General features: G+C 35.9%; 1 protein-coding gene across 17 annotated transcripts in view; it reads left to right on the forward strand.

The window, feature by feature from the left end:
* The first annotated feature begins 1,338 nt into the window (after positions 1-1,338).
* LOC114352957 (coiled coil domain containing protein Alhambra) overlaps positions 1,339-13,946 on the forward strand; it is a 39,167-nt gene continuing 26,559 nt past the window's right edge. For 4 of the 17 annotated variants that reach the window (XM_028304736.1, XM_028304758.1, XM_028304794.1 and 1 more), the window contains exons 1-9: positions 1,341-1,606; positions 3,696-3,832; positions 4,104-4,183; positions 4,545-4,709; positions 4,790-4,865; positions 5,042-5,163; positions 12,515-12,664; positions 12,958-13,039; positions 13,449-13,511. In XM_028304736.1, coding sequence (XP_028160537.1) covers positions 3,724-3,832; positions 4,104-4,183; positions 4,545-4,709; positions 4,790-4,865; positions 5,042-5,163; positions 12,515-12,664; positions 12,958-13,039; positions 13,449-13,511 — 847 coding nt within the window. In that variant the 5' untranslated portion in view covers positions 1,341-1,606; positions 3,696-3,723. Of the gene's footprint in view, positions 1,708-3,695; positions 3,833-4,103; positions 4,184-4,346; positions 4,446-4,544; positions 4,710-4,789; positions 4,866-5,041; positions 5,164-12,514; positions 12,665-12,957; positions 13,040-13,448; positions 13,512-13,946 lie in introns of those variants that run through there. The other 13 variants (XM_028304787.1, XM_028304836.1, XM_028304851.1 and 10 more) reach the window with 8 other exon arrangements.

Genomic DNA, 13,946 nt, shown 5'->3' on the forward strand with positions numbered 1-13,946 from the left:
TGATGAATAATAAAATAAATCCTACTAGCTCGATTGATGGTTTCATTTAATTTATTTAAACCAGGTTATCTTTAATAATATTTTTCGTTAATTTATGAAAATATCAAATTAGCCCGTAATCCTGAATCCTGATACATAAATTTAGCCTATTAATTTAACACATGTACGACTGTACTCAGTGTTGCACTATCAAATGCAATTGAAGCGCCTCTGTGCCAGGGTTTTTATGTTCCTGGTCAGGCTATAACGTATGTGATACTTTGGGAAAAGTTTTTTGACTATACGTTAGTAAACCTGTGCTCACACTATTTACTTCGATTAATGTCCGCAAACGCGAGTAGTATTAGTAGTGTAACTGAGGTATTGTTGAAAGAATCATTTTCAAACAACGCGTTTTCCCAAAAGTATTCAGTGAAAACTAGTTTTAACTAGGGAAAACCATTTTTCACTGAAAACGGATTTTAACTGTAACATAAATTAAATAAATCTATCTACCTTAATCAATGATATTATATAAAACTTTTGTTTTTATATAATATCATTGATGATTGACCTTAATCTATCTATAAAACTGAGATGGCACAGTTTTAGGTAAATTCGTTACAAAATAGCCAGAACCAGCTATACTAGCGCCATCTAGAGGGTTGAACTACAACGAATGAGCGCTGTAAAGCCTTGTTCGCACTAGTCGAGTAATTTAGTAGAGTATTTATCTCGCCTTCAGTAACTAAAAAGAACTAAATTACTAGCTGCTGACAAAAAACCCGTCCGCACTTTGGTCGATTACGGCACATTACGGTTTACAAGTCCTAGTTAGGGGTTTTCAATAAGCTGCCCGATTCGTCGGACTCGTTTAGTCGATGAGCGAATGAGCAGGTACGCGTGGTGGGAGTATGGAGGGGAAAGGGTTATTACTATTTATTACTCGCCTAAATTTTTGGTGTTCTGACACGTGCAACTACTCGACTAAATTACTAGACTAGTGCGAACAAGCCTTACATAGTGCTTCTTCTTTGTTTTATTGTATCTTTGATCTTTAAGATTTTTTTTGGTGGCAACATTAATGACAATATTGATTATTTTTTATTATTTACAAAGACTGTTCGTTACTTTTTTGATAAAAAGTTTAGTTAATATTTATTTATAATTACTTTTACAGATTTCTAAATAAATTGAAATTGTAATTTTCATCGCCTAAAGAAATATTTTTTAAGACAAAAAATAAAAATGTATCATTGCGTACACACAGAATGTTGCCATCCATCAGCCTTTCACATCTCTGCAAACACCGCGATGCGCAACAATGTCATCGCGCAGATCAATACAAGCAACAAGCTCTGTAAATAATTTTCTTACAAAAGCGTCAACAAAACAAAATGCTCCCAGTTTCCAGTTTTACTTCATCATGGCTTGTGAGAGTGTCTAATGGCAGCCGGGTATTTCTTCTCTAGTAGCTTGGGGGGTCTCACAGTTTAATTTTATTTGTGAATAGTAAACGGTTACAGTTTTGTATCACGTCCGACGGTTCCAATTTTAATTTAACATAATCACATGAGTTTAGATTGTGTCGTTTTGACTTCATTTTTGTCGTTATTGGTAGGCGCAGGTGAGGTGATAAGCTTGTCAATAATCAAAAATAAAGATGAATGAATGAGTTGTTACCGTGATACATTATTCCCCAACGATGAACGGATATTTTTTCTTTTGGTAAATATACTAGAGATAGATGGCAGCTGTACTTTCATTATCATTGTGTTCACAGCATTATGCCCATCTGAACTTTAAATTGTATATGCTCTGGACTGGAATGCTTTTAAACTGTATGTATTTGTATAAAATTTATTCACATTATTCAATTATTTAATGCATAAAAATATATATTTATTTGAGATTGTACTTACAGAAGTATCTAATGTCATGGTCCATCTTTAAAATCGTTTTGTACATCAATATAAAATGGCCAATGCTAACTATGTAAGCAACATTTTGCTAGCATGCATGTAGGTCCTACATTCAAAAACCAAGCCAGTTAATTAGTCCTGAAAAAACAGTTCATCCTCTATTATTAGACTATTATTCTTACTATGCCTATAGATAAAAAAATATAATAATATAATTAATATGTATAGATGAGACCCATTATTCTCTATCATTATTCTATATCACTATTATCATTATCAATAACTATCATACAATATCATTATGAAAATTGCTAATTAAATATTAAAAATGTTTACTTGGGATAAGACTATACTACAATTAGTTTTCTATTGAGGGAAGGACAACTCGAAGTTTATAGTACTATCTATTAATACAATTTATTATTTTAGTTTGACTTATCATTTGTATTGTATTCTTTGTTGAAGATAACATTATATCAATATTAACAACATCTTAAACAATACCAATTTCACTCATATAGTATTCAAAATATTATTTCATTGTTAAAATGAGACTATTTAAACATTGAGCGGCCAATGTGTTGTCTTATGTTCTACTTCAATTATAGGCAGAAAAAGTAGTACTAGTAAAGAACAAAGTGTGACAAAATGGTCCTAGCCTCAACGATAGACTTGAAAGAAAAAAGGCCTTGAAAAATAAAATTGGTTTTACCACCTGTTTACTTGACTGTTATATTTTAACTGATAAAAAATGTAGGTACTAATTCCCTTGCATTTAAGTGAGATTTGCAATAATCTTAAATATCTGTCATCACTCAACTAGTAGAATTTTCATTCGAAAAGGCCAATAACATTACAATACTCATGTATTTTGAGTGTCTTCATTTCCTATTCAATTAAAAATACATCATTTTATGTGACATGAAAGCTTCAAGTACAATGTATGTACTACAAAATGGCCTCCGTAGATGAGACTCGATTGAAGGGGTGACATACAATGAACTTTTGCATTGAAGATGATACACATAAGGGTCAAGTGAGCTTATACCCTGTACAAAGTAGTCATCGCTTAAATTGTAACAATCTTAAAGGGTTATTATGTGATAGTCACTCTTGTTAATAATAAACGGCAAGCTTTGCTAAGCTATGGCTATGCAGTGTTTATTTTTTTAGGAATAGTACTAAAACTACGTAATATAAAACAGTCACATTCCGTTCTCTGTCCCTATGTATACTTAGAACACAATCTCTCGTAGGATTGCCTTTATTTTATTTTAAGCTACAGATTAAGAAAAAGAAAATGATGAGTTACCTTAAATAATATTTGCAGTGAATTGAGAATTAAGGCAGAATTATTATTACACTGAACAACAACATTACATACGTAATATTATGTATATAATAATATGTTCTTGTGTACTTTAAAATATAATAATGTTTAATGTATTATAATATCAGTTAAGAGCATTGTACAGTTTAAAGTGATCCATTCATTGGTGATATTACATGAATGCCTAGGAAACTCATCATCATTTAATATAAGTTTTGGATTTTCAACGTCACCATCATTCATGGCTTTTGGCTGCTCCATTACGTGTTTAGAAGCAGTAAAAGAAAAATATTGAAGCAAAACCTTTAATAAATTCCTCATGGTAGTGGGATGTGAATTGATAGAATAATGTTATCCTGAGCTCATTTAACGGCTTGAAGTAGCATTTCATCATTCATCAGTCATTATTGCTGCTCGATTTTGTTGTTCGTTCACTGCGTCTGAGGGGTGCGAGTTGTTTGCAGGGTTTGAATCAATAATGCGGTGTCCAATATGAAGGAGATGGTAGGAGGATGCTGCGTGTGCTCGGACGAGCGAGGGTGGCCAGACAACCCGCTGGTATACTGCGACGGGAATGGGTGCACCGTTGCAGTCCACCAAGGTTTGTACATTCATAATTATTTTGTCTTTAGGCTGGGCTGCACCCTCTTAGTTTAACTATAGCGTTTGCTATCAAAAGTCGCGTCAAACTCCATACAATAACACCGGTTATGGTTATAGGTACAGTTATAGTAAGGTGGTGCAACTCATCCTAAAAGTGCCTTTCGTACCGAACTGCAACTGCCGACAGCATAAGCCGCTGCATGAAGTTGGCTACAGCTGTAAGTACTGACTCTAGATATTAAGATACTACAGGTTATTCTTTTTTGCAGCATGTTATGGTATTGTGACTGTACCAACTGGACCGTGGTTCTGCCGAAAATGTGAATGCCCTGACATTAAAGGCAAAGTGGTAAGTGAATCAGGCATAATATTCAAATTGTTAATTATAACGTAACCATAAATCATTTAAACTTAAAGTGATGTGTGTCGAGAATAATTTCGAGTGTAGTAATAAAAAAGTATTTATAAAGAGGGTAGATCTACTACCATTGCTGTTAAAAATACGGCAGCCATGTTCCGTTAGCCATTCATATCTAGGCTTCAGTTTACCCTTGATCATGGCACGTAAAACCGTCTTGAAGTATCCGAGCTACAAAAAACAGGATTACCAGGTGGAAATTTCGTTATAATTAACATTTTTAGCGTTGGTGGCCTACAGTTTTGTTTATATTATGTTTTTGGCGAATTTTTGAACTGGGTTTATTTTGTAGAAATGCGAGCTATGCCCGTCGAAGTCGGGAGCTCTTAAACGGACCGACACAGGGGGCTGGGCCCACGTAGTCTGCGCCCTGTACATCCCAGAAGTGAGGTTCGGCAATGTCACCTCTATGGAACCAATCGTTCTGAGGCTAATCCCCCCGGAGAGATACAACAAGGTAACAAGGGTGACACGTGAGTTGTGAGCATCGTATTAAGTTAGGTATATCAAAATAAATGTAATGTGTTTCTGTTTCAGACTTGTTACATCTGCCACGACCAGGGCAAGACTCATCGTTCGACAGCTGGGGCTTGCATGCAGTGCAACAAATCAGGTTAGTCAATAACTTGAAAAAATTCCCAGGTTATGTTACCTTCTTCTGTTTGTCAAAAAATACATTTATTTCTTTATTCATTTGTCTGGACCCTTTAATCATACATTTAATGCTTGTTGTCTAAACCATAGTTTTCATAATACTTACCTACAGATTATTTGTTTATTTTTGTGTAGGGTGCAAACAACAGTTTCACGTGACCTGTGCCCAAAGCCTGGGACTGCTTTGCGAGGAAGCCGGTAACTACCTGGACAACGTAAAATACTGCGGATACTGTCAACACCACTACAGTAAACTGGTAAGTAGAAGAAAACTTTAATTTTTAAATTGTGTTTAAGATTATTAATTCAGTGTTGTTTAATAATTTTCTTTAGGTAATATAGGAAGGTGATTAAGAACTCATATTATTTCGTGTTACCTATCGTGTGTTTTCAGCTAACTATTTTGATGAAAACAAGAACTCGGGCGCAATGAATGACTATATTTTTATTATTTTCATTAATTATTATTTTGTTCTATTCTAATAAAAATAAATCTAATCATATTCGTTCGCTATGGTGACATTCACATAAGCAGATAATGGATGAATTTCATGAAATTAATCATAGGCTGTATAAAAAGGTCCCTATTTAAATATTTATTTCAATTATCGAAAAAATTTAAATATGTAGGTATCTCGCTCGACGCAAAAGTTTCGATACCTATGCCGATAAATGTTTTTAGTTCTCTTGTACAAACATAACACTACTTATACTTACTACTACTGTGCCGCGTCTGTCTGTTCGCGATAAACTTAAAAACTGAATGGATTTTCATGCGGTTTTCGCAATTAAATAGAGTGATTATGAGAAAAGATTTACGTAAATATTTGTCAAGGAGAAAAGTAAATGATAAGTTTATTGGGACGATTTTTGATAAGGGACGCGCGCTATTGTTAAGTCTTACTATGACAGATTTTCACGCAGACGAAGCTACGGGCAAAAGCTAGTAGGTACTAACTAAATACCTACATCGTCAGTAACATGGTTTTATCATAGCTAACAGTTTTTCCTGGAATTGCATTTTAATAATTGATTAAATCTTTGTAACTCCTGCAATCACACCAAAATGAGCTTGTGCTACGCTACGGTGAGATGATAATGATGTACTTGCACTCTTATCTAAAGAGGTAAAGTGATTCGTGAGTGTATAATTATAATCCCTGACCGTAACCACAGTCCGCCGAATCGAAAACAACTGTAGCATTTTGTTTTTTTATCTGTTTTATTAAAAGTGTTGTTATTGTTGAGTATTTAAGTTGATATTAGCACTGATAATATCTGTCTGTAGAAACCGGTCCATTTCATTCATTCAGCCCTAATAGACAAGGTTGCACTTGTAATAGATGGACCCTCACGTCTTTTGTACCTACGCTACGTGAACTGATCACGAAATTGTATCTGTTACAATGCTACGTCTAGGCCAGGGATGACGAACCAATGGCACGCGACACAATATTTTAAGCACGCAACTGATCACAAAGCTCACTATGGAATAAAATATTAGAAAAGTTTTTTTTACATAACAAATAAGTGTTTTCATTTGATATAAAATTTAGTATGTGACGGCACGTCTATGGCGTCTTATTTTGTCTTAAATGGCACGTTGAATCATAAAGTCTTGCCACCCCTGGACTAGGGGTAAGATCATGCTTCGCAGTCCCAAGACACCACAAAACGATCTAGTTTGGATAGACCTATTCGTATAATGCAAAATGTTATAACAGTGTGTTGCAGTTTATGTTATGTTGTATGTATGAATAAGTACAACTTGTGGCTTTGTAATTAGGAGCCCGAACCATTAAACTCAATTGCTGCCACAATAATTACCATTTTCACTATTTTTACTAGTGGCCGCCCGCGACTTCGTACGCGTGGATCCCGTTTTACCCCCTTAGGGGTTGAATTTTGCAAAATCCCGTCTTAGTGAGCACCTATGTTCTAAAAGGAACTACCATGCAGAATTTGAGACTCCTATCACTTGTAGTTAGTTCCGAACCAAAATTCAAGCAAGTGAAGCCTCGGGCAAAAGCTTGTTTTTCAATTAAGAACGAGCATCGAACATTTTAGAGGAAACATTAAAATGCATCGCTTTGTGTTATTGTGCCGTATTCATATCAATAGCTATGTTTAGTTTATAGACCACGTCGATGCGAAGCGCGGCAATGCCCAGGGTCGGACTGGGCCGGAAGGGCCCGGGTGGCTGATCGCAATCCCGAGGCCCGAGACTAGATCATGGTGATGGGATACTATCGAAAAATACTGAGATACACAAATTGAGATAAATAAACTGTAAAAAATTTATAACAATACTAAAATAAAGTAAAATAATAAGTAGGTATTTACTAATAACAAATAATAATATAAAGCTAGCCAATCAACATTTTTATCAAAACAGGAGAACTTTCAGCTAAGCAGTTAATGACTCGATCGTTAAAGCTGCTGTTTTCGTAATCCTTGATTAGATCCGATTCTGTATTTAATACAGTGTGAGTTACGATAAAGTGCACATATGAAATTAGGTGAAACTAGATCTATTTTTATCGACAAAAAACAGGTCAAAAATTTTTTGAGATTTTTTTTTCATTTTTTATAGATTTTTTTTTCTTCCAATTACTTGTTGTAAAGAAAACGTAATAACTTTTAAACTAAGAGGTATATCCTGTAAAAACAGTAATAATGCTAAATAACAGACGATACTAAAAAAAAATACATAAAATACTCAGAAAATGCCAACAAATAATTAAAAATGATACTTTAAAAAAAATCTGCTTTTAAATTCGTGTTTTCTTGGTTATTTGATAAATTTCTCCAAAAAATGCCCCTATAACCGGTGGTTTTTATTACTTTGTATTATTCTCTATCGTATTACCTTCGTAAAACCAAAAATCTCATGTCTCTATCCCTATCACAACATTTGCTATGATCGTTTGAACTAAGCCTCTCCGGGCGCGCCATTCAACGCTTCGTTAACAACGAAACTGAAAATGGCTCTAGATTTGTAATTTTGATAAAGACAAGTTAGATTTCAAATAAAAACAAAAGATTTCGAAGTAAAATAAGCATTTTAGTTAAAATTAAAATTGTCCCTACCTGTAGCGTAGAATAATGTTGTGGTAGGCCTTTGTTCAAACTATCATAGAAAATGTTGTGATAGGGATAGAGTCGATAGAGACATGCGATTTTTGGTTTTACAAAGGTAATACGATAGAGAATAATACAAAGCAATAAAAACCACCTATTATAGGGGCATTTTTTGGAGAAAACCAAAAAAACACGAATTTATAAGCAGATTTTTTTCAAAAAGTATCATTTTTTATTATTTGTTGGCATTTTCTTAGTATTTTTTTCGTATCGTCTGTTATTTAGCGCTATTACTGTTTTTATTTTATCAGGATATACCTCTAAGTTTAAAAGTTATTACGTTTTCTTTACAATAAGTATAAAAAATTTAATAAAAATCTCAAAAAAATTTTGACCTCTTTTTTGTCGATAAAAATAGGTCTAGTTTCACCTTATTTCATATTATGTACACTTTATCGTGACTCACACTGTATAATTAACGTATCTAACAGTTCTTGCCCCAGTAGAGAACGAAGTCTCGTTTTAATGCGCTTTAATGCTGAAAATCGTCTCTCACAAGTCACTTGCGTGAATGAAATTGTGAGAATTAAACACTGTAATACATAAAAAAAGCAAAATAAAACTCCCATCATTTTCCGGCAATTTTCCGAGTATTGCATTTATTAGAGAACGCAATATTATTTTTGGGACATGTGTGGGTCAATGTGGTCAATAGAAGCTTAACCTCAAGTTTTTGGGGTCGCCCGCCACTCTTGTCCCCCAACCGCCTTCTTGAAAAAAGGGGTGAAAACACTTTTTTAAGCGTCTTACAAAAAATTCGCTATGTCATAATTTGTAGCAAATTGTTTTGCCTACAAATATGTTTACACAGGCTCCTCTTTCCCACTGGGCACTTTGGGCACGTGCCCAGGGCCCCACGACGGAAGGGGCCCCCGTCTGCTCAAAAGACCTTTTTCCAGATGATAAGACCCCCCTTGATCCTTAAGTGCCCAGGGCTCCTAGTAAGTTACTCTTTCAAGGTAACTGACATAATTATTATTACTGGACGGGATTATTACTGATGGAAGAAACATATTCCATAAACAACAACCACTCACCGATCACAGCGCGCATCAGCTCGTGATACACGATGTGCTGGTACCTACGCAGCAATGTTCACGTCCCTGGCGACCTGGTAAAGCTTGTCGTCGCCCCAGCAAGGGTTGAGCTCATGCAGCTTGTCGACCAAGTAATTGTGGTTGCGGAACAGCCAGAAGATCAGGTTGACCTGATCTCAACATCAATGCCATGGAGAGCGTTGCGCTTAGCTTAATTATGTTTGTGTGACGAGTGGTTTCCCCACAATAGTTCAGCGGCGGCGGGGTTCAAACCAGTGTTCCTTGGATCCCGAGTCGGCCAGTCTGACATCTTCACCGTTTCATTTTGATCGCTAATGTCAGTTTGTAGCGAGTGACACAACCTCCCCGTCTGAAGGCCAGCGGCCGACTGCCGCCCGCACCCCGCGAAGGCCCCCTCAACAGCAAAACGTTCGGAATTTATCAAAAGTAAAATTTATGAATGAAAGTAATGTTCGATTGAAAAACGCAACGTGTCATTTAAAGATTAAAGAATTCCCAATCTATTCGTGCAAAAATCTTTTAAATTAACATAGCCGTTTTGGAGGAGTAGGGAATTTAAGTAAAAAATCGATGTCCCGTATTTATTTTTTTAATCCAAAACAAAGACACGTAGCGAAAATTCAAACGTCACAAATGTAGTCCTTGAACTGTTGTATAACATACATTTTTTTCAACTATTTCTGTCCAGCAGTAAAAGAGGAGTAGGCTTTACAAAATGCCCATTTAGCGCGGATTGAGGACACTAATCGCCTTAATTTAGGTATGACATACTTAGGCTAAGATTACGCTCGAGTATGAATCTACACTCAAGAACAGATTCTGGCCTTAGATTAGAGTTAACTTTTCAACTTAACTAGAATTTGATGCTGGAGTTCAAATCGAGTCTTAAAATTAGTTTCAGAATAGTTTCGAGCCGTAGGCAATAAAATATTAGTTTATAGTAAATTATAGTAGTATAGAAGGTATTTACAACTATTTCTAAACATGTTTATAACAGTTATCTCTAAAATCTCTAAAGGTATGATTTGTAAAAATAAAACTGCAATAAATAAATTATAGTAATGCTACAATCTGCTATGTATCATGCGAAAACTCATAGATGGTTAGATTTAATACTTATAATACGTTATTTCGTACTGAAATCATCTGAACCGATCGTTCGTTTTAAATATTGTCCATTGAAAATCCCGGGCTAACGATCTCCCGTAGTGCTGGTAGATGTTTCTAGGTATTTCAGAGGACGGTTTATTGTTTTCCAAGTCTATTTTCTCCCTGCGCCGTTTTCAGGTCGTCTCTTTGTTTCGATAAAAACTTTGCTTTGCTGCTATATTTATCAGTGTTGCAAGAAAATCAGTCTTTTAATTATTAAAGGCTTTGAAAATGGCTGGACTCATTTTTGAGGCCTCACAACAAACCATTTCGACCTAAATTAGTCTTCAGTTTTATATCCCGCGGACTACAGACTTTTAGGTGGATTCGACCAAACAGGAGTAAATATTAATCTCAGAATAAATCGTCAGTTTTGACATTTCCCATACTGAAACTGTCAATGTGTCCGTATACCAGGAGTTATTCTAAGATAAAAGTTTGGTAGAATCGGGCCTTAGTCGGCTAACAGTTGGGTAGGGCTGAAGTGTACTATAGATCGTGCCATAAAACAATTCTGCAGTAAGTACAATCAAGGGTCAAATGTTTCGTGACACCCATGGTAGAAAAAAAAGTTTACAAAACTTACAATAGGCTAGATGTCAAAATTTCAATTATTTGTCCGTCAGACAGATAATTAGAAAATATTAGACTCATATTTTTTATTTTCTTTCATAATTAAATAATAACCGTGCTACATCGAGTTGAAATGGCGCGTTACGTCACACTTGAGTAGATTTTTACTCAAAAGTGACGTCACGCGGCATTTCAACTCAATATAATACTGTAATTATTCGATTATGAAAAATAAAATAAAAATATGTGTCCATAATTTCGATTTCATTACCCAGTCAGTCATCATCTCTATTGTGACGAAGACGTGTTGGGAACTTTTTGTCAACTTTGGGGGTCACGAACTATTTGATGCTGACTACTAGGCGTTCCTAAAACAATAAATAGAACGTGCATACAAAATATTTGCCAGAACTAAACAGTAGGTACAAACAGCACAGTTCTTATCCGAGATCTTTCTAATTGCTTTTTTAAATGATGTTTTTTGTGGAAGATCCGTCATGTACGCGTGTGTTTCAAATTATCGCAAATGCCGCTGTTGTTTAACCCACTGACATTGGTGTATCTGTTACCCGAGATTCATTTCGTAAACAACTTTTAATTACTATCCCCGCGACTAAATTTTACTTAGACTTTGCGTTTTGGTACATTAATTTTAATTAACATTGTTCCTGATTATAAATAACTTGAAAAAATCGAACTGCCTAAAGCGGGAATCGAACCCACGACTTTTCGCTTGCCGAGCGACTTGACTTCAGATGCGACTTAACGCTATGATAATAACTATTGTTGCTGATTGCTTGATAACTTTCGTTTTAAGCGTCATCTTCACTGGAACGCAATGTGAAACACTTTTAACATAAGGATGCGGTCAGTTCTACAACACGTGTTACATTACCTACAGCTGGCGCCGAAACTATACAAACATATTATGTAGTTTTATGAAATAAATACAATGCACCGCGGTATACTGCGTGGAATAATGTTAAGGGAATGAAAGCGAAAATTCTGTACCGCTTATGTTTTACATTTTGCCCCAAAATAAAACCAATGATTCCTGATAGTTTGTACGAGTACAAATTACTGATATAGCTATGTCATTCGAAAACATTTTCAAAATTTTGCTTGTTTGAGCTCGTCACGACTAACAATTTGTGTGGATTTTATTTGTGTGCATTTATTTTACTTTGCTGAGTTTTCGCATTTTGGTTTTGCTTTCTACTAATAATACTTTATAGTCAATTGCCAATACCCAGCAACCGATGAGTTCAAACCACAAGCCTAACCGCGAAATTGTTGGTCGGAAGAGCCTGTCTTCTAAAGTTTATAACTCGCACGCCGCCATATGCGCGTGTACATAAATTACACTTAGGTGCAAGTTAATCGGTTTACTTGAAGCTGTTAACTTTTATTGCAGTCTCTCAAATTCTAAAAACTTTCAAATGTCTGCTTTAATGTGTACTGGGATAAAAGTTATACAAAATTTTATGTAGTGTCATGCGAAATTGAAGACGATTGACTTGCACGCAAGTAGATTCACAGAAGCAGTTTGCGACTGAGTCGCGCCCACGAGCTTTATCAAATTTTATATTAAAGTATCCTGTTACCCATAGCGTTACCGCCATATGAACCCGAAGCTCGAAGTCGAGTCGATTTGTCGGTTGGTACACAGTGAGTGTTGATTGCGCAGAAAAAAGGCGGGAACGTGAAGACCATACCGCCTTACAAGCCGGTCTCACACGACAGCCAGTCGAGCGATTCCAGTGGCGAGAAAGAGGACGACGCCTCCTCCGTGCCAGGGGGCAGCGGCACTCCCACGCAGGCCACCAAATCCAAAGGGGTACGTCGGAACAGACTTCATTTGTTCAGTATCTTTCCTTTCTTTCCCTTTCCGTTTGTGTCAAGTAAAGACGTACATTTCGTGATAATGAGAACGAAAAAGGTTAACTCAATTGTGCATTTTTATTTATTGTAGCCATGTTAGGCGTCTGGTAAATTTGATTATTGATCAGACTAAATTTGTTGCGAGTGTTTTTGTACAGTACTGATTGCATATCAGCTTATGAATGTTTGGCGTTTAAGGTGACGAACCCCGCGTACGTATAGGCTAGTAAGAAGTACTTGTTCTTTCAGCCGGGTCGCAAGTCCAGCGCTGCTGCTGGGAAGAGCAATCCCAGCACCACCAAGACTGCCACCGTCACTAGCCAGTCTTTGGGTAAGTCATAATAATAATAATAGTCATAAGTAATAAACGAATCTTTTTACCTACTTACTGTCTACCTCCAAATGAAAATCAAGCTCGCCACTGATCTTATACACCCGACAGTGGCGATACTTCTAAATTGTAGTTATTGTCTATACCTATTTATGCTATACTTTACTCAATTCATCAACAGTTCAAGTCTCTCATGGTCCAGGTCCACAGTTGGCCATGTTCAGATCCTTTAACTTCGTGTACTTTAACTTATCTACCAGTCATATCTACTCGAGACTAGTGGTATCTGACAATACATATTTAACATGTTATTAATGATAAGTAGCTTTAATTGTCCCTGTTATTGTTTTGTTGTTGTACTGTCTTTGGATAATTAATGTAATTGTTGTTTTGTCATCACCCGCTGCAGAGGCGAGTCAGGACCCGGCGGATGCTCCCATTTTAGGCCGCAAACAGAAATCCTCGGACAAAAGTGTGTTCCGAATGTTTATTACTGTGGATGTCTTAGCATGTTTCATTTGTTTCAAACATATGCATGCAGATCATGGTATACATCACTACAATATCAAGGCATCATGCTCCCGATTAGTTTTCAATTTTGCGAATGCCACCACGAATAGTGTATGACCTACTGACTACACGTACCTCTTTGAATCTTGAATCCATCCCTGATAAGTCTTTAACATGATGGACGAGTAAATCAATATTTATGCATATTTTTGTGCCTAGCGATGTCCCATCACGGGTTGCTTCATCTATTGAACTTGAATATATTTTTATTGATGCTTATTCCGAAGTTGTTCCTATTGCAGTTGCCTATATTTACAACTACCGCCACTTGAATATTATTATTTATTTGATATTGTCGAGCAAAATGGATGAATAAAATAAATTCTACAAACTTGCC

This window comes from Ostrinia furnacalis, unplaced genomic scaffold (genome assembly GCF_004193835.3).
Source record: "Ostrinia furnacalis isolate ACB-3 unplaced genomic scaffold, ASM419383v2 OfSCF0155, whole genome shotgun sequence".
Classification (NCBI taxonomy): Eukaryota; Metazoa; Arthropoda; class Insecta; order Lepidoptera; family Crambidae; genus Ostrinia; species Ostrinia furnacalis.